Source organism: Cyprinus carpio, chromosome A2 (genome assembly GCF_018340385.1).
Source record: "Cyprinus carpio isolate SPL01 chromosome A2, ASM1834038v1, whole genome shotgun sequence".
NCBI lineage: Eukaryota > Metazoa > Chordata > Actinopteri > Cypriniformes > Cyprinidae > Cyprinus > Cyprinus carpio.
In genome coordinates this window covers 6134042-6158449 of record NC_056573.1, presented here as the reverse complement: position 1 = coordinate 6158449, position 24408 = coordinate 6134042, and the positions used below count along the sequence as shown (strand labels likewise).

At 34.6% G+C, this 24408-nt stretch overlaps 1 protein-coding gene across 1 annotated transcript; it reads right to left on the bottom strand.

Moving 5' to 3' along the window:
• Nucleotides 1-11521: 11521 nt before the first annotated feature.
• Nucleotides 11522-22746, bottom strand: LOC109061874 (Y+L amino acid transporter 2-like). Its single transcript, XM_019078950.2, has 10 exons — nt 22484-22746; nt 20179-20696; nt 17182-17307; nt 16803-16947; nt 15549-15672; nt 15337-15440; nt 15148-15244; nt 13651-13800; nt 13345-13528; nt 11522-12246 (listed from the first exon to the last, which is right to left on the bottom strand). Exons 2-10 carry the CDS (start codon nt 20693-20695, stop codon nt 12152-12154), a joined length of 1542 nt encoding a protein of 513 aa, XP_018934495.1. The 5' UTR covers nt 20696; nt 22484-22746; the 3' UTR covers nt 11522-12151.
• Between the last annotated feature and the right edge of the window lie 1662 nt (nt 22747-24408).

Genomic DNA, 24408 nt, shown 5'->3' with positions numbered 1-24408 from the left:
TATCACTAGTATTGTAATGTATGAAGCACTGCTTACAGAGTTCAAACCAAGTAGCTTTCCGCTGGTCAACTCTTGTGACCAACTTGAACCGCTGTAAAATTTGCATGTGAGGATTCCTATTAAAATGACTTGATTCACAGAACAATGATAAATCTGAACACACCTTATGCTTAAAATGTATGAATATTGTCGCAAATGAAGTGCCATTTATTTTAAACCCTGCTCAACTTTAAACCCAGCACACCTGCTGGACACCAGTTATTAAAAATGACTTTTAAGTGGCGTTTTACTGTCTAACTTTTCAATTTTTTATTTTTGCCCTGTGATATGAAAAACTACAGAACCATTGTTTTAAAATGCTCTCTGTCATTTCAGATTGAAACGTTCATTCCTTCTCAACACCAAGCAACAACTTCCATTACAGTGAGAAGCATCCAGAAAGGCTCCAGAACTAATTAAAAATATTAATATTGTAAGCTAGTATTCATATTTCAGTAAGGTAAATTAAGTTGACATAACAAAACATTCTTTTGTTTCTGATGACAGATTTTATCTTTATTTTATTGATTTATTCTATATGTAATTGTTTTGTCTGCAATAAAGCATAAAAATAGCATATATATTTTTTGCAAATATTTAAGAAACATGCTAAGTTCATATATTTGTTTCTTCAATAAACCATGCTACAGCCAGTTGTGCGTCTTTAATCTGGCAACCCTCATGAGCAATGAGTCTGAGGAGAAGGAGTGGGAGAAACAACTCTCTCCAATATTTTGAATTTGGATATTATATGCTGCAACTTTAATAGATCTCAGACTCTGTTGTTCACAGCAGACAATGGATGTCTCAGATACAAGACATTTTCTGAAGAAACTCGCCTTCATGATGCTAAAATGTTCTTTGTGGTTGCCAGAGCGTTGCTCTGTGGTTGCTAAGCTTTTTTTCCAGGTTGCTAAGGTGTTGCTAGGTGGTTGTTTACAGGCCAAATCAGAAAACCTGCCTCCCATATTGAAAGCAAGGTTTGTATTGAATATTTGTAATCAGGAGACTCTGAACACTCAATCCTAGTACAAGAGAGATTGAGTTTGACCCTCATCATGTTGTATGTACAAGAATGCATTATCAACAATGAATATCTGTATACGAGTGACTGCTAAAATCCTAAAAGCTACATTTGGAGAATGACGAGCGATTCATAAATGCTTTATGGTCTTTGCCAGTGTATTAAATCATTTCAAAGACCAGTGGATCTCATCAGTAGATGGTGCAGTTGGCAGTGGAGTAGTCCAGACAAATCCATTCATTTGTGTACTGTTTATAACCAGCAGCATCCACCAGCCCGCTGCCTGCAAACAGTTTCAACAGTTTACATGACTGGAAAAGAATTTCATCATAGCATACAGCACAGTGTCAATTTGAAAGAGTCTCACCCTCGATGAGGTTGTAGAGGGTGCAGTATGTGATGCCATTGTCCTCCAGCTTGGCCCATGCTTTAGAGATAGAAAACCCCTGTGGCAGTGGAAAAAAAGAAGCCAAAAAGTATGAAAATCTTTGAGAAGGAATAGTTAGCTACTTTGTGATTCAGCAGTGCAAAGTAGAGAAAAGAGATGACAGTGTAACAAACATTTTAGGTAACCGTAGGAGTGTAACAAAAAAAAAAAAATGATTGAAATTAAATACAAATCTCCCTGAAGTAGTAACGAGAGAGAGAGAGCACAACTGTTTTCAACTTTGATAATATTAAGAAATGTTTCATGAGCATCGAATCAGGATATTGGAATTATTTCTGAAGGATCATGTGACACTTAAGGGTATTTGCTGCTCAAAATTTAGCACCGCCATCACAGGAATAAATCAAATATATTCAAGTAGAAAGTAGTTTTTTTTTTTTTTTTTTTTCTAAAATGAACCAAAACTTTATGGGGGAATGTAGAGTTCTTGAATGTTCATGACTCTGACTGATTCCGTAGTCAAGCAAAACATATTTCTAGAAACAATTTTTTTTTTTTTTTTTTTTTTTTGTAGTCATACATTTGTGGCTTTCTGTCATCCTCTCATTTTTATAATAATACAGTTAAAACAGAAACATTGAAATATAGGTACAATAAAATTTTAGGAGACAACATAAGTAATAACTGCCTCATCATTATGAAGGGAAATATTGGCAGCAGAGCATTTTACCATCACTCTACAAACAGATTCTTCGGTTGCCACCAGGTGAAAGTTCAGGTCCTCCTTGCTGGTCCACTGTCTGGACGTGTGTTTGGCAACGATGTTGACAGGTGTGGCAGAGACCAGCTGAAGAAGACAACAGTTCACTAGATTTGTGGACATTTCTAAGGAAATATACCAGCTGTTGTCAGACTCCTTGTGCATTCAAAAATCTCACTGGATTATTACAATTAATGGCAAAAATATATACAGTAAATGGTTTTTGTGAAAAACAGTACTCTACCTGAAGATGGCAATACAAGTTTAATGTTTAAACTTTTAAAGGTTTATTTAAATGATAGTTAAGCCAAAAAGTGAATGGGTGCCGTCAGAATGAAAATCCAAACAGCTGATAAAAGCATCACAATAATCCACAAGAAATCCACACCTCTCCAGTCCATCAGTTAACATCTTGTCAAGTGAAAAGCTGTGTGTTTGTAAAAAACAAACCATTATTAATACATTTTAACTTTAACCCATTGCTTCTGGCTGAAATAATCCATAATAATACTTCTTTCTGTGTAAAAGTTCATCCCCTGTTGTCCTCTCACATCAAAATCTGACATATTTGTCTAGAAATGTTTTCGCTTGTAAACAGTGCTTGATCTGTGCATATTTCTCTCCTTAATCAGACAAGATGACTTTTCCACTGGAGAAAGCTATATTATGGATAGAGGACTTGTATTTTAGCTGGAAACAAGGTTTGAATTTAAAAATCTCTTGATGAATTCATTACAAAAATAGAGATTGTTTACTTAACAAGACATTAATTGATGGACTGAAGTCGTGTGGATTCCTTGTGGATTATTGTGATGTTTTTTGGACTCTCATTCTGACGGCACCCATTCACTGCAGAGCATCCGTTGGTGAGCAAGTGATGGAAAGCTGTTCTGATGAAGAAACAAACTCATCTACATCTTGGATGGCCTGAGGGTGAGTTCACTTCTAGAAAATGTTCATTTTTTCTTTTAAAGCATGAGCAGTAATAATAGTGATGCTTGCTTTAGTAAACAGTACGATCTTAGATGATCTTACCTCATACAGGCATCTCTGTCCAACAGTGATACAGCCGGACATGCCCCTCCAGGCCTTGATCTGGTTCACCAAACTCACATAAACGTCCTGGCATGGGATCCCAAAGAGCCTGACAAATAATGAGGGACATTTCAATGCAATGCCATGTTCTGAAGACTGATTATAAGGTCGCATGAATTTGTAAATTTGATTGTGGATCTGGGGCATGACTAAAAAAGGGACAGAATTTTGACCACGGACATCCTTAGGCTTGCATCATGCATATCGAATGAGCTTTATGTTCACTGTGAATAATTAGCACGGTGGATGATAGAGATAAAAGATCAACGCCTTGTAATGCGAGTCACAAGTTTGTGATTTGTCTTGGTTTATATACAGCTCAGTCATAAGATTTATAGAGTATAGGGTACAAATACCATCAGCAATGTCAATCCAACTGGCATCTGCAGATAAATTATGCTGCAAGTTTTCTCAGAACTAACATCACTTTTCAAAGCACTTTAAAAATGACTTTTACTTCATTTTAAACAACAATCTACTATTTGATGATTTTAAAACATATTTTGCTAGATGCTTGTTCACATAACACTGCCGTATCTGCCTCTCATCCACACTTCAATATAATAACAGCCTCTGTGCTTTCTTTTTTCTTTCTTTCTTTTTTACTATGCTGACTGAAAACATGATGAAAACATGTGACGTGAAAGAGTGATTATTATTTAGTTATAAATGGTGTGAATCACAGCCATAAAAATGAAAGTTAAACAAAGAAAGGCATTTAATAAACTCCTTCAAAACTGATTTTCCATAAGCATGATGTTTAGGAAGTTAGTTATTTGAATATCATTTATATATTTTTGTTTACTAATATTATTAGTATTATTTATATATTATACTATAATATTTAATAATATTTTGAATTAGCTTTTATTTTTATATTTTTAGTTTTAATTTTAGTTAGTTTTAGTGATTTAGTTTTGTGCTTTTGTCATATTTATTATTAATTTTTCTATTTCTAATCATTTTGCTTAGGTTTTAAAGTAATTTTAGAAAATGTAAAAAAAAAAAACCTTCAGCTTTGGTTTTAGTTAACAATAGATATGGCTATTATGATGATATTGTGCAACAATGAAAAATGAAAATTCTGTCATTTACTCATCCTCAAGTTTCCCAAACCTGCGTGAGTTTCGTTCTTCTGTTGAACACAAAAGAAGATATTTTGAAGAATGTACCGTTGATGTTAGCTATTGACTTCGAATTGTAAGTCAGTGGTGAGTCACTGGCTGATGTTACATGTATTAAGTGTTATATAACAATTGACCATACTTTATGCACCAATCTAATGCAGATAAAGATCAGTAATCTTACCATTTGACAATTGAAATGACTCACCCACATTTTCTTACACTATAATATGAATGACACACTGATAGCAGTTGAAATTACTTTTCCAATATATGCACCCAAAAACCTTCAGGTAAAAGGTATCTTACCATATGACTCTGCATTGAGCGTGAAGCGGTTCTCCCGTTGCCTTCATGTTGATCCCCAGGATCAGGGTGAGAGTCAGCAGCAAGATTCTTGTTTGCATGGTGAAGATCTGTCAGCGGTCTGTGTGTCCTGTCAGTGAACAGATAGAGACATGCTTGAGTTTTATACTGGGGGTCTGATGTATAGAGAGCAGCATCAGAGCTGTCATGTGGGGTCAGATGGGATGAGGAGCCACAGCATTGATTAGCAAAGGGTGTTTGAGCATTAAATGATTCAAAAAAATGTGTGTAATCTCTTCTTAGAGATGCCTGGGTTAAATGAATTCATTCACTATATGTCAGCTGATCTGATTTTTTATTTATTTTATTTTTTTCTGTTCTGTTTGAGTGTATATAAAGGCTGTTTAGTAGGCTAATATGTGTAACTTCTGAGGATTTATATGCTATTCCCATACGGAAAGGTAATATATTATATGTGAAGCACTGTTTAATATATTGAAATAAATGTTGAAAATATATTTTAAAAAGGCATAGATCGTAAAGTTCATGTTGTGTGTGTTTACATGGGCTAGCCTGATTTAAAATACATCATATGAGACATGAATATGTATATATATGTAGCTATATGTATACACACACACACACAGTAGTCAACATTTGAAGTGGATCAAAAGTTCCTGATCCACCCTCTACACCAGACTTCTCACTCACAAGGACTGCTGTCTACTAGCATGTTGTTCTCTTCAGACATTGGTGCATGCAGATATTACTCAGGGACATGAAAATGTGAATATTGCAAGAATAGGGAATGGATCTTATTTATTTATAAGAATATGTTAAGAATATGTTAGTTGCTTAAATATTATGTATACACACCTCATTGTTTTCCCCAAAGCACCTAAAAGCCAATTCACACTGCCATACTCCAACAGGGTGAACACACTGACCAAACAAAACAAAAAAAAAATATATATATATATATATATATATATATATATATATATATATATATATATATATATATATATATATTTGTAATGAATTTGTAATGTGCAGTGTGAAATGACCATAATGCTGTATGTCATTCAACTTGGTTTGCTGTAATACAGCTATTTATATGTGCAACAGTGTGAAGCATAAGTCCTCCCACATTTGCTGTATATCCATATCTTTGTCATAGTATTCTTTCAGTGGTTAACTCGTTAAGACAGTCCCTTGCTCCCACCTACTGGCATAACAATGTAACCTGCAATGAAAGTGTAATGATAGAGGCATCGTGACAATGAAGTGGGGATCCAATAGCAGGCTTTATTAAAAGAGCGTAGTCAGGACAGGCAGGGTCAGATACCAGCAAACAATAACATCCAAGGCACAGACAAAAGAATAATCCAACAAATAAATCAAAAAAAAGGTAAAAGCACAAATAAAAAAACAACAAGAAAACAAAAAAATTATAAAAACACAAAAAACACGGAAGGGCTAAACACTCAATCACCAGCGATGTGAGCATGTGTGTGTGCTGTTCTCATAGTGTGAGACTGATGAGGTGATGAGAGACAGGTGATTGCAATTGATGATGAGTCCAGGCAAAGGATTAGGGGAAATTGAGTCCAGGGTGAAGTGGCAAGAGTCTGGAATGGAGTGCCCTCTAATAAAGCTCACGAGCACTCCAGCTAGAGATCGTGACAGAAAGAAGCCCAGAGGTGTGGTGAATTGGCAAAAAAAAAAAAATTTTGAGGTGGCGTAAATTGCCAAAAAAATGTTATAGTTGGTTAAGGGCCTAATTAGCTGATTTTACAGCTGATTGGATGTATTGCAATACCTGATTTGGGTTCAGCTGGGTAGCATGGGATTAGTAATTGTGAATAGTTAATGATTGTTCTAAAAAATTTAAATGCAGTGTTTTGAATGCCTACTAAGACTTGCATATTTGTGCATAATGTTTTGACCCTGGATGCTTACAGATGGATAATCATTTTTAATTTATGTGCCGAAAACATGATAAGCATTCATAAATTTTGTTGGTTCATGCTATAAATGCACTCTTTATATTAAGTCAATTTATATTGTCACTGTTTTTAAGTTACATTGTCTGAAGATTTTTTACAGTTTTTCAGTGTCCAAATATTGTATTCTATTTATTTTGAAGGGGCAAATTATAATCTGTATGTGTGGAGATTTAATTTGTTTACATAAAGTTTGAGTATATGGGAATGTATTCTATAAAACATGTTTAAGTTTATTTAATTAAATATTTGAATGTTTTAAAATATACATTACATTTATAGAAATTTTATGTTAACAAATATTAGAAATTAATATATGGACATATATTGCAAATTAATATATTTACATAGTCTGATATATAAATGTATTTAAATATAAAGGAAATAAATATATGTAAATATATTTACATATATTTAATATTTGTTAAAAATATTAAAAAGCGGCCAAAATCAAATATTTTAATATATTTTCAAAAAATATTTCAAAATATATTTACATATATTGTATAAAATATATTTTCTTCTATTTGAATTTAAGATATTTCAATATATGAAAATCTATTTAGTATTAATATATTTCAATCTATGTGACTTCTGTATGGGTTTATTTATGCTGTACACACAAACAGCCTTTTCATGAATGTTTACAGTCTTTTCAAAAAGTATTTTCACAAATTAGATGTAAGCAAGAATTGGACAAATGCCTTTGTATCTAATATCTAAACATACTATGTAAATAAGTTTAATGTATATTTAAAAGACACTTTTATTCTGCAAGGATGCATTACATTTAATAAAGTGACTGTAAATATGTTTATAATGTTACAAAATATTTTTTATTTCAACTGAATACTGTTCTTTTGAATGATGATAATCATTTGTGATTTAATCATTCTTTTGAGTCTGCTCTTTCTGCATACAGCCTTCCCCTGGCCACGGGTCTGAAATTAACGGGGGTTAAGGCAAAAAGGCCCAAGCTCAGTTAAATATATTATGACTGTCGCAAATAAAGTGAAAATAAAAGGAAAAGTGTTGATTGTGGCATTACATTTATAGATCTACTCATATCGGATCATACAGCGTTGTTCATTATAACCAATCACACACGATTCTGTTGAGTTCATGTCAATCAGAGGCGTTCAGATGAGTCATCGCTGAAACGCCAGAGATTTTATTTTTTTACATGCAGGTACAACGGGGCTAAAGGCGCCCTGATTTTATTTTCCTCTAAACCACTAATGGCACAAAAAGTAGCACTTTCCAAAACATGCACTTTTCAAGATGCATGTGGAAATTTGGCTGATCCTGGCGCAAAGCTGATTCTTTGCAAATTTGATCTAATATTTATTGAACATTTTGAAACAAATGTCTTAATGATTTTCTGTTTTGTTTAAGGTAATTAATAGTAATGGAAGAATAGGTATTTGGGGTAAAAAGCACCCCTGCTGTTGGGGCGAAAGGCACAATAAATAACATGATAATAAAGCTGGCATGGTTAGATTCAGATAGGCTAGCAAATGTCATATGTTAAGTTGGGTGTCCACCTTAGAGATAATCATCATGTTTATAATGAAACCATCATATTTACTATTTAGAAACCATCACTTTTTTTTTTTGTTGTTGTTGTTACTTTTAAAAATTAATATTAATCATATATCATATAATAAAATATAATTTGTTGTAACTACTGTAAATCCATATTAAATTATTATGGGATTTCCTTCAGTGCCTTGCCACCTTATACATTTATAAGATTTTTAAACAAAATAAACTACTTGATTTATTTTCATACAAAATCTGTTACTTCATAAATGTTCAGTACAAACATATATATTTTTTCTGCAATCATACATAATGGGTGTAGTGAAAAGCACATTTTTTTACTTAATGTGTGCCTTTAGCCCAGTTGTACCCTATATTTCAACAATATGTTTTTAAAAAACGTTTCAGTGACTTCAAAAGTTTTTTCACAGATTATTAATTATAGCCCTATAGATGTTGCTTGCAAAAATGTATTTTATATGACTACTTTTAAACAGCTGTCAACAGTCAAGTCAAGTCACCTTTATTTATATAACACTTTATACAATACAGATTGTGTCAAAGCAGCTTTACAGTGTCAAGCAGGAAAACAGTGTCAATAAGCAAAAGAAAATTCAATTCTGCAGTAAAGCGGCTCTAAAAAGACAACAATAGTAAGAATCATTGTTTCAGTTAAAGGCGATTCATAATGGATTCAGTGATGTCATTGTCCAATTCAGTTCAATTCTCTTCCAAAACAGATGCAAACATACAGTACAAGCAGATGTTTTTTGGACCTTTGTGTAGTTACAGTATCTACCAGCAGGGGCTGAGAAAGCTGTTTTCACCAGACAAACCTTCAGAAGCATGGACATGCTAACAGACATCTTCCCCCATTTGTCACAGGATTCATCAATACTATATAAAATTAACAGGTGTTTTTCAAAAGGGCAGACAGGCCACATGTCATTAAAAAGATACATTAATTATATATTAACATTGATGTTGGTTCCCCTTCTCTATTCATATTACTCAAGTTTAGTTCCTTCTCATCACTTAACAGTCACATTTCTGAAAATAAATACTGTTATTAATAATTCAGTTTAAACATTAAAAAAAGACTATTTAGAAAACAGAAGTGTTTGAAATGATCTTGAGGTGAGGATTTGTTTTAATCAAATGACTAAATATGTTGAAATTACACTGAGTCATAGGGCTGCATGAAGCTAAGTGGGTTTCAGTTTTACTTTCTTTCCATGACACATGGTAAAGTCAACATTTCAGCTCTGTTATGACACATCCTTTGATTTACTTTTATTTCAATCATTGTATGAACTACTAACTACTGGGGTGCATCAGGGCTCAGTTCTTGGACCACTTCTCTTCTCTGTCTACAAGACATTCTGTCATTCAGAAGCATGGCTTTTCATATCACTGCTATGCTGATGACACTCAACTCTACCTCTCATTCCATCCTGATGATCTGATGATAGCTGCTCGCATCTCAGCTTGTCTAACAGACATTTCTTGTTGGATGACGGACCATAACCTTCATCTCAACCTGGCTAAGACAGAACTGCTTGTTGTTTAAACAAACCCATCACTTTTATCAAAATTTCACCATCCAGTTAGGCTCATCAACCATAACTCATTTAAAAACAGCCAGAAACCTTGGAGTTGTGATTGATGATAAGCTGAATTTCTCAGACCACATTGCTAAAACTGCCCAGTCCTGCAGATTTGCTTTATTTAACATTAGGAAGATCAGGCCCTTTCTTTCAGAACATGCAACACAACTCCTTTTTTAAGCTCTTGATCTGTCCAGGCTGGACTATTGCAATGCTCTCTTGGCAGGTCTTCCAGCCAGTTCTATCAAACCTTTATAATTAATCCAAAATGCCGCTGCCTACAAAACCACCACTGGCTCTGCACCCCTTTACTTAAATTCATTACTTCAGACTTATATGACCTCTAGAAGCTTGCGTTCTGCAAGTGAACAACGCATTATTGTGCCATCTCAAAGAGGCACTCAATCACTTTCACAGACTTTTTCATTAACTGTTCCCTTCTGGTGGAATGACCTGCCCAACTCAATCCAAGCAGCTGAGTCCTTAGCCATCTTCAAGAAACGACTAAAAACACACCTGTTCCATCTTTATTTGACCCTCTCTTGCACTTTCCATTCTATTTTAACTTTACTTAATCTATATATCTTGTTTATATATATAAAAAAAACTAACACTAGCTTTCTATTTTTTCTATTCTATCTACTTGCTTTTCTTTGTGTTTGTGTGTGTGTGTATGTGTATTTATATAAATATAAATATATAAATGTGTGTTTATATAAATATATACCTTGCTACGTGTACGGCGTTAGGCTAACCGAGACTTGTCATTTGCACTTACATGTTGCTCTTTTGTTAGTTTTTGATTGCTTCCATTGTCCTCATTTGTCTTTGTCGCTCTGGATAAAAGCGTCTGCTAAATGACTAAATGTAAATGTAATGTAAATGTATGAAACCAGAATCCAACGGCCACAAAAAACAAGAGTTGTGCTGTGATGGGGCATATATTAAATGTCAACTGCAAATCACAGACTATAGTTGTTTGCATGTCAAAACAGATAAACAAAATGAAAAGACATTTTTATTTTAAAGCTAATAAAATATGGAGATGTTTTATGTATAGACATATTTTACATTTACCAATGACATCTGAAAGATCACTGTGTTTTATATATATATATATATACATATATATATATATATACATATATATATATATATATATATATATATATATATATACATATATATATATATATATATATATATATATATATACATATATATATATATATAATATACATATATATATATATATATATACATATATATATATATATATATATATACACTAAATGCATCAATGTAAAGCAAGCTAAATGGATAAAAGTTAGACATACACTGAGAGAGGTGTGAGACCGATGAAATGAGATCTAATGATTTCATAAAATGTTTGGATTGTCTCATGTTGTGCGTCAGAGGCTAAAGGCATCTCTTGCAATCATCACCCGGACATCTGACACTGGAGCTCCAGACTGCCATAGTTTTCTCTATTTTTAGCCATCTGGAAAAATCCCCAAGTCATGGCCCATCAATTACAACATATTCAAAACATTATCCATTAAGGCAGAAAAGCAAATCAAAGCTATTAACTTTCTAAGAACTTTTAAATTACACAAACACTCAAGACATATTCAGTGACGTCTAAGCGATACTTCCTGTTTTCTTTTGTAAAGTGAACAAAGGACATCAAATACAGACAACCAGACACCAAGTGTAGTTATCATACAGAAAAAGTGCACTAATATCAAAATGACAAAATCACTTATCTTTGAATTTCACAACTCGATATCAAATATTCTTCCGTTTTTACTGCATCTTACAAACAGTACAAAAAAGAAATGAGCATTTTCTTTTACAAGAAAGTCCCATGAGTCTATACTGTAGTCCCAAAATGGCTGAGATGAGTTATGTTGTCCAGTTTGCCTTTTACATTTAGCTCCTTCCAAGTCTGAACTAAAAAGTAGTTCAATGTCTTCCAGTACCTTTAAGCACAGTCTTCTTAAGTCAGTGGCGTAGGAACTTCATTCAGACCTTGACAGAGTAAATGAAATAAAAAATGGCGAACAGTGATGAAACACACCAGTATGATAAATTACACACAGTATTTTGCTATTCAGTTAAACTGAGCAAAAAAGTTATCTTGGAGACATCGTCAGAATTTGATCTCTATGAGATATACTGTATAAATCCATGAGGTATTTGCTTTTGTCTTTTTTCTCAGAGATGGAATCCATGCTCCAGGCATGTCCTCTTGAAATAGTTATTGAGTCTTTGGTTCTGCCAACTTCTCTGGCTCCACATCCAGGTCAGTTAGGCAGCAGCAGCACATGATCTGAGTGTATTTGGTAACAGCATCTGGCATGGAGAAAAGAGAGAAGAAACACGCTGGAGAAAACAGGAGCAATGGAGTTACACTGAGAGAGAGAGAGAGAGAGAAAAAAAACTGATTTTCCAGTTACATTATAAAACAAAATATAATACAAAAATATTTTTATGCATTTACCTATCATTTTACCTGCACCATCCCATTGGAAAATATATATTTTTTTCTTATTTTAAGCATGAACCTTATTATTTTAAGCATATTCTCTAACATTTTGTGATAAAGTTCTGGTTGTGTACATAACTTTGTATCTCATAAAACATTTCTGAGTCTAAATTTGAGGTCCTCCTTCATACCAAAAGAAAACATCTAACCACTCCTTGGCTTGATTCACATAATAAATTAAGCAGAACTGTGAAGTTGCATGAATAATAGTCACATGTTTGTTGTGGTGGAGTGGTAGCTGCTATGGTTATAATGCTTTCACCGCATGACTATTTATGAACAAAAAAAAAAAGAAAGAAAAAAGAAATAGAGGAAAAAGAGTTCATCGCTGTAAAAGAGCTGACATGTTTCTTTTCACTGCTTCTTCATACTATAGTTAAAATCAATTCATTCCTATTAAACTAAATTTAATTCTTGTGAGATATTAGTATGTTTTTTTTTTGTTGTTGCTGTTGCCTAAGTCCTAATTTTTTATGACCATTTTTACTCTCTCTGACCCTTACGATTACAAATCAAGACTTTCACTGCTTCTGCATATTCCAGTGATAAAATAAAATAAAAATTCCTGTAAGATATTATAAATATTATTAAGTTCTCATTTTTGAGATTGACCATTTTACTCTCTCTGACCCTTACAATTAAACAGGACATTTTTTCTGCTATGCCTTTATAACTCTGTAAACCTACATTTACACCATGCATTTACTGTAAGTTTTTTGTGAAACAGAGGTCAAACTGGTCACATCAATTTAAGTCGATTAGGGAACCAACACCTAAACCTTCTCAGCCTAAGTGTTGGTGATTATAAGTTTAAATGCATTCATATCTGATGTCAGGACATTTGCAGCTTAATTAAAAAAAAATATCCTCTTATATTAATAAATGTTTAATATTATTATCCTCACCATTTAGTTTACCAATCCATTTTGGTCGTTTCTCTGAGGGCAAGTAGATGCACAGGTAATAAACTGGCACTCCAGACAGTGCGATGGAAACTCCTATGAGAGAGTTAATGGTGTCGCTGTACAGAGGAACGATCACGAGGAACACACTGCACAGGCAGTAGACGAAGGGAAAGAACAATGTGAGCTAATGGAGAAAAAGACCCGAAAACAGCAGGGTCAACAAACACACAGAATAAAACATACTGTTATTCAAACACCATGTAATAATCAGATGTGTATGCTGGACCGCTGCATGGATCCAGTTACCTTGACCGGCCTGTGTCTGTCAGGCTGTGTGATGCGCAGGTAAATGAGTCCGGCCACAGACAGGCCCACATACAGCCAGTAACTGAAGCTGAAGTAGTTGATGAGTTGAAACACATCCTCCACGCACAGGAAGATCAGACCCATCACGCCCTACAAACAGCCACAAATCCAGTGCTTATCAACGCCCATTTAGATACATGGCTTATTTCACACACAAAGAAGGCAGCCAATCATAACAGCAGTCCTTTACACATTAATCTTAGGGTGCATTCGATTTTTTTTTTCTCATTACAATTTATTTTTACCATAAAAGACATGAGTAGCACTTGTTAAATTTTTTAAAATGACTTCCACCCGCTCCACTCTTTTCAGTAGCCTAATAAAAGCTATTCTAAATGTGGAGCAGATCACCTAATGAAAAATCACATGACTTCTGTGATGATTGAACATTTTCATTCACAGAATATACTCATTTGAACTGAATGTTAATTGGGTGTTTCTACAATGACATCAGTTAGTAAAAACAATTGTTTTGCACGATGCTACATCCACACCACTAGGTGTAAATGTGCAATCACATTTACCATGTGAAATTTTGTGGATGAAATCCAGACAGGAATCTGCTCTCTCATGAGGTTTTCCATACAGATTTTGCTCATGTTCATGTTGGTTGAACCAGCAGAAAGCTGCTTGGTTTGAAACAAGCAGCAAGCTTCCAGTGAAACCAACACGGAGGTGACTATAACTGCAATTCATCAACTGGCCGCTAGAAGCTGACTGCAAAAGGGAGTCAGTCCCATAGACTCCCGATGTTCAAATACCCAACTTTACAGCAGGGGGAAAAAAAAATGTTTACAGCCTGGTACAAAAAGTAGTTTTGGTCTATATAGCTAATTTTGCCCTTCATGACAACTGTGAGGGGGGTGAATTTTTTTATAACTCATCCATTTAAATTATATTAAGCATTAAAGTTCTGCATAATTTAGGGCATGGTCACTTGAGTGACAGGTGGATTACCGCTGCTGTCACCACTGTCGAGCTAGGTGGGCGTGGTTTCAGCAACCAGCTCCACCCACGTCCTTCCTCTTTGCCCATTTTCGATTATCCGGGAGTGACGCGCTGCCAAGATGGTGACGTAAAACATACATAAAAGTGTCTTTTCGCTGCTTACTGGTGAACTATTGACATTCGGAACGTATTTGAAACAGTTAATGACTTAAAGCCTTGCTTTCTGAAATTGCATGACTTGATAGTTGGTTCAAAACAAAAGATTTGCAAAGTTAATGAAGTTTCTCCAAGCAGAACCATGATTCAGAGACTTTCCAATGGTTAAAGGCCAGCTATACCTTTTCCCCACAGAAGTACATCATATTACAGAAGTAAAATGGGTTGTGAACATCATATCATGTGGAATATATTGTAGTATCATATTATCATAGACAATCTGGTCCAAATAATGTACACACTGATAACTGTAGAAAAAGTCAAGAGGCTTACATTGAAGAGGAGTGCAGGTACAGGAGTGTAGCGCTCAGCGTGGATCAGACTTAAGCTGATGGGAAGGTGGCCTTCTCTCGCCCCCACAAAAAACAACCTAACATGAAATAGGACACAACTTTTACTATACGCATATATCAAGACTTCAGCGTCCTCCTTGTTGTTTTAACTGGAAAGAGATAAGCTGACCTGGAGGCGGCAATGATGGAGGCATTGAGTCCTCCGTAGCACGACATGGCCACGGCGATGGGAACGACCCAGCTAATGGGGCCCAGCACCTGATTTCCAAATGTCTACAGATGGGGACACAGACTGATATTTTAATCAAATGATGGCTTAATTTATAGAATAAACTCATAAAGACTAAAGATTAGATATTTGATCATCAGAAAGATCCTTACTACAGCCACTGCGTCACTACCCATGAAAGAAGGCATGTCCAGCACGGCATAGTATGCCACGTTGGTCAGTATGTAGATGACTGTCACTATTGGCATGGAGATGCCTATAGCGATGGGAAGGTTCCTATGAACAATTAAGGAGAAAGAGTAAATGCTTAGGATAAATGCAAATGGAAATGCAGAAAGAGAAACACACCACAGGTCTGATATATACTGGTGGTGTTGGAACAAAATTGGTTACAAATACTAGACAACAAATAATGTGTGATCTGAAACAAAATTAATTTATTTAATATCTCTATTAATTAGTGTTAATTCTGTCAGCTATTTTGTAATTTAGGCTTAGTCTTTAGTTATATTCAAGTGTTAGGGTTTAGAGAATTTTAGCTTTAAAATTAGTTTAAACATTTTAATTAAAGTATTTTAGTTTAGTTTTAGTCAATGATAATGTCATTTTTTTAAGTATGGTTTAATGCAGCGCAAAGGGCAAGAAATTACACTGCAGTTACTGCTTGAAAAATGTAATGAGTGGTGTTTTAATTAAAAGTTAATATTGAAATCAAATGATGAAAAAAAAGAAATATGTTCAAATATGAGACTAAAAAAGCCAGTAGGTGTCGACCAGTGAATGTTACTGAGAGAGTCATTAAATCATTCATTCAACATATTTGTTTAAAACGTCTGATTCATTCAGGAAAAAAGAGAGTGACTGATTTTATGTATGGATTAATGAATTATTTAAAATGCAGTTTCATTTAGAAATTTTGTACACAATTTATTTATGAACAAATATATATATATAGCATATTTATTTATATATATAATATATATATATATATATATATATATATATATATATATATATATATACAAAATTTCCAACAGATTTGTGACAGGTGCATACACACTTAAATGTGTTATTAGCATTGTTCAGTATTATTAAATCTGTATTATTGACTGCAGCTAGTATTTTGCATTAAAATATGCCCCCCAAAAAGTACATAAGGGTTTCCACACAACTTTACCTCTCATTTATTTGTTTCAGACCTCTAAGTTGCCAGGATACATTTTGTCATCATGTCATTTTTATTTTATTTATAGTTACTCAGAAAAAAAGTATTTGTAGAGTCATATTATTGGTTTAAAATACTGGTTTCTAAGGCCACCAGGAGTATGTGATTTTTGTACATAGATGCGCAATTACTGAATAACACAATATCCATTTAAATGTGGAACAAATGGTTATGCTGACACCTCTCAGGGTTTTTGATCTCTTCAGTAACAAAGTTGAGCGTGTCCCAGCCGGAGTAGGAGAACAGAGCCGAATAAAGAGCCAGGGCAATGCTGCCCGCCTCCGTGGAGGAACCCTCGAATGCATTAATGAAGTTCTTTGTTTCTCCTGTGGTGCACATAAGGAAGTATGAGAAACACAGAGAGAACATTATATGGTTAAGCAGTACAAGAAGCACTGAGATAATTAGCTATGATGCTTTTAATACAACAAAACCTATGTAGGTGCAACCTGAACTATAATTAATAGTTACTTCCTTGTTCATGCAATCTCAATTCCTCTTAATTACTGTAACAAATCCACCTATAAACCCCATCAGGATCATCTAGAAACTACTTTTACCATTAATTATCTTAATGATGCCCACTGTGATGACGAGGAGTAGAGACATGATCTTGGCGTATGTGAAAATATCTTGAACCAAAGTGCCCCACTTCACATAAGCACAGTTTATGAAGATCAGAATACCTGAGGAAAGAGAAATAAGGAGGACCACATTAAATACATCTGGAAATCAGCTGTGTGAATATCAGGAGGTTTAACATTAATGTTTCAGTCAACAGATGACTCGCAAGATATTACATATAAGGTTGGTTCTGTGTGCTGCTCTTATTTTCTCAAAAACACTTTCCATGAATATAGTACATTATAGTGTCCCAGTTACTTTTTATAAATGTTTATTTAAACTATTATACAACAAAATATTAATATAGCATGAAAGTAGGCCATTCAAAACACTGTTTTGTCATTTCAAATAGTGATTTTGGCCAGTCCCACCTCAGGGTCTTGACCTTTTCGACAATATGCAACAATTCAAATAATACAACATTATAAAATTGAAAGTTATCTATCTGTAATTCAGTGTATTGTGGTAAAAATCATTATCAAAAATGTAAAGTTTAGCTTTGTCCAACATTCTATGCATAACCCTGTTGTACATCAAAATTGTTTGACAAAATAGGGATTTTCAAAACTGCAACAATAATGTTACACAAATTAACACAAAGCTCAGCCATCTTCCCAACATTGCTTTAAGAAATTTTTTTTATTTAATTTATAGGGAATATAAATTTATGAGTAACGTCAAACAACATTTGGTCTCTTTTTTTTTTTTTTTTTTTATTTTACGCTCCAAGAAAAGTCCATAAAAGGAGTCAATGTATTGTTTTAACATGAAGAAATTTTCCATAATTATTTTTCACGGGTGTTCACCAATTTTTATTTATTTTTTTTATTTATTTTATTACACATTGCATTGTGTTGTGTTTCAGGGTTGAAGGAAATGTCTATAAAAATAACAGAACAGTTCCTTTTCCATTTTTGTAAAAAATTTTTACAGTGCATTTTTATTTTATTGACAAATAAATGAATAAATAAATAAATAAACATTATACAAGATATGTGTAAAACAAATCAGCTCATATAATGTATATGAGCTGATATAACAATTGTTTGATCTGTGAAGTTGATAATCTACATTTTCTGAAAGTTAAGCAATAAGCATTGATATTTGACAAAAATAAACAAATGACTGTATTTATTATTATTATTATTTATTTATTTATTTATTTATTTTTTGGGTACCCTATTCTTGGAAAGTGCCAGGTCCGATCTCAGTTAGCACGTGAATCGTGTGTGTGTTGTTACAGTCTGTCCTCATGCACTGGGTGGATCATGTCCCTGCCTTCTGAGAACACATTTAACTCTGACTGGAAACTGTGTGAAGGCAACAGCTGCTGAGAAGAAAAGAGAAACAAAAACACCTCCTCTGTCTCGTGTATTAGAGCAGGCAAAAATAAAAATCAGGCAAAACTGAGAAAAGTGCCACATTCATGCTTGTTTCGTTTTCACTTTGCTCAAACTCTGTTTGCTTTAGAATACATTCATCAAAAGTAACATTTATATAGACCTAGATTTGTAGATTTTGACAAAAGCCATTACAAATGAATGTACACTTAGACAACAGGAGCCACCAACAAAAAGTACATGGCTTTTTGAATCTGTGTTATAGTGAAATCATGGTATCCTTTGAAGTACTTTGGAGTACCATGTAAATATAATGATGTGTGAACATAACAATAATCAGTATCAGATTACCATCTGTACTGTGGTATAATCAATTCTTTGTAAAGGACGTGTTGTTGTTGATCTTTCACCCAAACACCAGTGTCTGCAATCGTCAGACCTGCAATAGTTGGCCTACGTCTCTTTAGAAATTAGTGGTCGATGATTCATTAGTGCACATTATTCTAAATAAAAATAAAATGTCTTCATAATCTTTCTTTTAATGTAATAGTTTAGCCGTATTTGTTAATTGTGGCATGAAACAGCCAGTTTTCACACTCGAATTTAGTTTTTTCCACATAACATTAGAGAAGTGAAATGGGCTGTGAATGTCACACAGAAGGATCTGCAGTATGTGTGAAATTTAGTGAAGAAAAAAAAGGTTTTGTGTGTTGTGATGTGAAAGACGGCAGAAGATATTTCTCACACACTCACAAAATAAAGAAATAAAATCACTGACACAGCATCTACAATAATAATAATGATGCAATCTGTAATTAATAATTATACATGTTTTTTGTCAAATGTTATAAGGTGCTGTTCTCGAGCCTATCCCTCCTCCTTAATGCCGAAATAAAAATGTGTTAATGTGATATCTTGTTTTAAATAAAGGTTAGTTCACCTAAACATGAAAGTTCTGTCATCATTTATTCTTCTGTAAAACCCAAAAGAAGATATTTTGAAGATCACTGGGTACCAAACAACACTAGAGCCCACTGACTTGCATCGTATGAACAAATAAACATTGAGAAATTTCTCAAAATATATTTTTTTGTGTTTAGCAGAAGAAAGAAAGTCAAACTGTTTTGCAGCAACATGAGGGTAAGTAAATGATGACAAAAAGTATCATATTTGGGTGAAGTATTGCTTTATCAGACTTTTTCTTAAAGAGTAAACGCTATGCTAAGCTAATCAGCTAAGCTAACTGAAAACACAAAGTGAAATGTTTAATTTGAAAACGTTTAGCTTTGGTCGTATAATATTATATGTAATTGAAATGACAAATTCATTTTTCGTAATTAAGAAAAAATATATGATAAAGTCATTTTTTGTCATTTCTAATCAGGCACTGAATTGGGCACACATAAAAAAGTTGTCTCAGCTAATACAATGGCTTTGGGGTGACAGGATCTCACACAACAACGGCTAACAGGAACCAGCCGAAAACGGAAGTTGTTTCAGAGGTGGTTGATGAAAGATTAAAAAGACAGTATTGTAGCTGGAATATTTAAAAAAGCAGACAAGACTTCACAATCTTTCACACTAAGGACTCACAGAGACAAGCCGCTGCTATCAGTCTCACAGCATCGTACGGAGGCTGACAGGTTGGGTAGAGCGCTTCCACCAGGTAGTTGGCAAACGTCAGCGAGATGACCGCCTGGCTGGCCGGCTCCACCAGCAGGATGGACGTCCACAGGCGAATGAATGCTAGGAAACCCCCAAAAGCCTCCAGGATGTACACGTAACTAGCGCCAGACTTTGTAATAGTGGTTCCAAGTTCTGCGTAACACAGTGCACCAAACACTGAAAAGATGCCCCCGAGAGCCCAAATGACCAGCGAAAGGCCGTAGGAGGCACTGTACATCAGCACACCCTTGGGCGACACGAAGATGCCCGAGCCAATCATGTTGCCCACAATTAAGCAGATGCCGTTAGTGAGAGAAATCTCCCTCCTCATGATCATCTTCTCCTGCGGGTCTGGACCATTGCAGGCTCCAGCTGGTTTCTTCAGGTCCAGGTCTCCCTGTGACCCCGGACAGAATTTTTGGCTTAAAGACATCAGTTTCTTCATGCTGAAGACATAAGAAGTCAACAATTATTACAGCTGTAATCACTGGTAAAGCTCGTTAATGAAGCAATAAGCCCCAAGAAGCCGTGGTTTACTGTGAATATATAACAGCTAAGGGGCGTTGTTAGGCATAACTTGAAGTGGAGTTCACGGGGCTTACTGCTTTTATAAAACAGTTATACACAATTTTGATGATGATTATGGTGGTTTTGTTTAGCATTTACATCCCAGATACAGTATTGTTTGTTTCCCACTGTTATTTCTTACTAATTTGCACAATGAAAAATGACTTTTAGAACAACCAAACTACATTTTGCAGTTAAATTGTTACCATATTTTAGAACGGGACAAATTTGTGATTGGCATTAAATATTGGTAACACTTTGTAATAAGTTTCTGTTTGTTAATATTAGTTAACTACATTATTCAGCACTAACAATGAAAAATATTTCTGTAGAATTTATGTATTTACGATATCTTAATTTTAACATTTATTAATACATTATTAAAATCAAAAGTTGTCTCTATTAAAGCAACAGTATGTAAATTTTGGCGCTCTAGCGGTTAATAAACAGAACTGCACGTATCCCGCGGAAGAACATTCTAACCGGAGCTACTTCTCTAAGTTTATGTCTATGCCGATTCACGCAGGTATGTGTTACTCCGCAGCGGTGACAGGCTACAATAGTCCAAATATAATCACTTATTATAAATGTACCGTAGTGATTTGGGATAAGACAACAGGTAGTTGAATTTAAGATGCACTTGCTCATTATATACATTTTGCAAATTTCAAACAGAAAAAGTTACACATAGTGTTGCTTTAATATTATTTAATGGACCTGAGCTGAATGAACTAACAAAGAACAGTTATAATTTTAGATCAGTAATATATGTATTTATTAACATTAACAAAGTTTAAGAAATAATGTAACAAATGTATTGTTCATTGTTAGTTAATGCATTAACTTACTTTAACTCATGGGACAATACTGTAAAGTTCCCAAATATATTATATGCAAAATATTCCAGTAACACTTAAAAATAAGATCCCATTAAGTTATGGTTAGTTAATGCAATAAGTAACTAATTTGTTACATTATTTATTCATCTTTGATAATGCTAATACAAATACAACTATTTACTGTTAGTTCATATCAGCTCAGGTTCATTAGATATTAACTGAAAACATTTGATTTCAATCATTTATTAGTAAATTTCACACTTTACTACCAGTTCTCACTATTAACTAACTTTTGGCTATTACCTTGTCCTCAATAAACTCCTAATTTGTTGTTTATTAATAGTTAGTTGTTAAGTTTAGGTATGGGGTGCATTAAGGGATCTAAAATATGGTCATGCAGAATAAGGCATTAATATGTGCTTTTACTAAAACTAATAAATATGCTAGTAATATACATGCTAATAAGCAACTATTTAATAGTGAGAATCGGTCCCTAAACTAAAGTGTTACCATTAAACTAAATTAAAGACTAGTACGTGCTTTAGGAGTCTATTTTTGTCACCAATATTCCTGTATTTAATGTTGTCTCTGTTAACTCTGTTAAAATTCGTTTGTAAAACAGATCAAATCGAAAATAGCTTGAAGTTAATTCCATTTTTTTATTAATAATAACAAAATAAAAATAACAGAAATCGCTTCAAATTTAGATATTTTACCAACAGGCAATGCCCTCACTAACCCCTGGAAATAACACTGTGGGGCCAACAGTTTGGGGACCTATTTAACATTTTTAGATGTAGAGCCGAAAGCAAACTGTCGTACTTTACCTTTAATCATGTCAGAAGGAATGCTGTCAGAAAAAAAAAAAAATAAGAAGAAGAAGAAAAATGAAAAGAAGATGGATTGTAGAGAGGAAGAGAGTAGAGATGAGTAATGCAAGTTTCCAGAGTGATGGTGATCCTGGTCAGACTGGAGAAAGCAAGACTGTCAGGGTGTAACGGGTCAACAGGATGAGTGCTGTCGCAATCCCTGACCGCAGACCCTGATATGTTTTTCCACCAGAGGCAAAATGGCTTCTTGAGTTGCCTTGTCTATTTTAAGAGGTCTGTACTCACAGAGAGAGAGAGAGAGAGAGAGAGAGAGAGAGAGAGAGAGAGAGAGAGAGAGAGAGAGAGAGAGAGAGAGAGAGAGAGAGAGAGAAAGAGAGAATGCCGGTCCTCTCCTATTGAGAGTAAAAGTTGCTCAGTAAAACCCTATTGAACTAAAGCATGTCTTTGTTATCCGATCTGTTTCAGCTCTGGCTCTAGAATTCAGTTTAAGGACAGGCTGCTTCCCCATTATTAGAGGTGTTTGCTAAGGCAGTGTTACTATGAACCCTCTAACCTCAAGTATTAAACTTGCACAACTCGTTTGTGCAACACACTTAAATGACACCTCAACTTGTCCAGCTTATTGAGGAGATACTTATTCAATCATCAAACTCCACAAGGGCATTTTTGTATTCACAAAACACTTTTAAAAGTGATTTGCTAATGCCTGGGACCAAGAGATTTGAAATGATTGAAACAAAAGTACAAACCCGATTCCAAAAAAGTTGGGACACTGTACAAATTGTGTGCAAAAAAAGAATGGAATAATTTACAAATCTCATAAACTTATATTTTATTCACAATAGAATATAGATAACATATCAAATGTTGAAAGTGAGACATTTTGAAATGTCATGCCAAATATTGGCTCATTTTGGATTTCATAAAAGCTACACATTCCAAAAAAGTTGGGACAGTTAGCAATAAGAGGCCGGAAAAGTTAAATGTACATATAAGGAACAGCTGGAGGACCAATTTGCAACTTATTAGGTCAATTTGCAACATGACTGGGTATAAAAAGAGCCTCTCAGAGTGGCAGTGTCTCTCAGAAGTCAAGATAGGCAGAGGATCACCAATTCCCCCAATGCTGCGGCGAAAAATAGTGGAGCAATATCAGAAAGGAGTTTCTCAGAGAAAAATTGCAAAGAGTTTGAAGTTATCATCATCTACAGTGCATAATATCATCCAAAGATTCAGAGAATCTGGAACAATCTCTGTGCGTAAAGGTCAAGGCAGGAAAACCATACTGGATGCCTGTGATCTTCGGGCCCTTAGACGGCACTGCATCACATACAGGAATGCTACTGTAATGGAAATCACAACATGGGCTCAGGAATACTTCCAGAAATCATTGTCGGTGAACACAATCCACCGTGCCATTCGCCGTTGCCGGCTAAAACTCTATAGGTTTTCTCTGGGCCAAGGCTCATTTAAAATGGACTGTGGCAAAGTGGAAAGCTGTTCTGTGGTCAGACAAATCAAAATTTGAAGTTCTTTTTGGAAAACTGGGACGCCATGACATTCGGACTAAAGAGGACAAGGACAACCCAAGTTGTTATCAGCGCTCAGTTCAGAAGCCTGCATCTCTGAGTGGTATGGGGTTGCATGAGTGCGTGTGGCATGGGCAGCTTACACATCTGGAAAGGCAGCATCAATGCTGAAAGGTATATCCAAGTGCTAGAACAACATATGCTCCCACCCAGATGTCGTCTCTTTCAAGGAAGACCTTGCATTTTCCAGCATGACAATGCCAGACCACACACTGCATCAGTTACAACATCATGGCTGCGCAGAAGAAGGATCCAGGTACTGAAATGGCCAGCCTGCACTCCAGATCCTTCACCCATAAAAAAACATTTGGCGCATCATAAAGAGGAAGATGT

Bases quoted from the DNA above. Each gene is read 5' to 3' on its own strand.
- LOC109061874 (XM_019078950.2), bottom strand. From the start codon at position 20,695: ATGAAGAAACTGATGTCTTTAAGCCAAAAATTCTGTCCGGGGTCACAG. The intron at 15,673-16,802 runs GTGTCAGCATAA...AATTGTTCATAG, and splicing joins GAGATCAAAAACCCTGAGAG to GAACCTTCCCATCGCTATAG. The intron at 15,441-15,548 runs GTAAGGATCTTT...CCCCATCTGTAG, and splicing joins GTAGTGACGCAGTGGCTGTA to ACATTTGGAAATCAGGTGCT.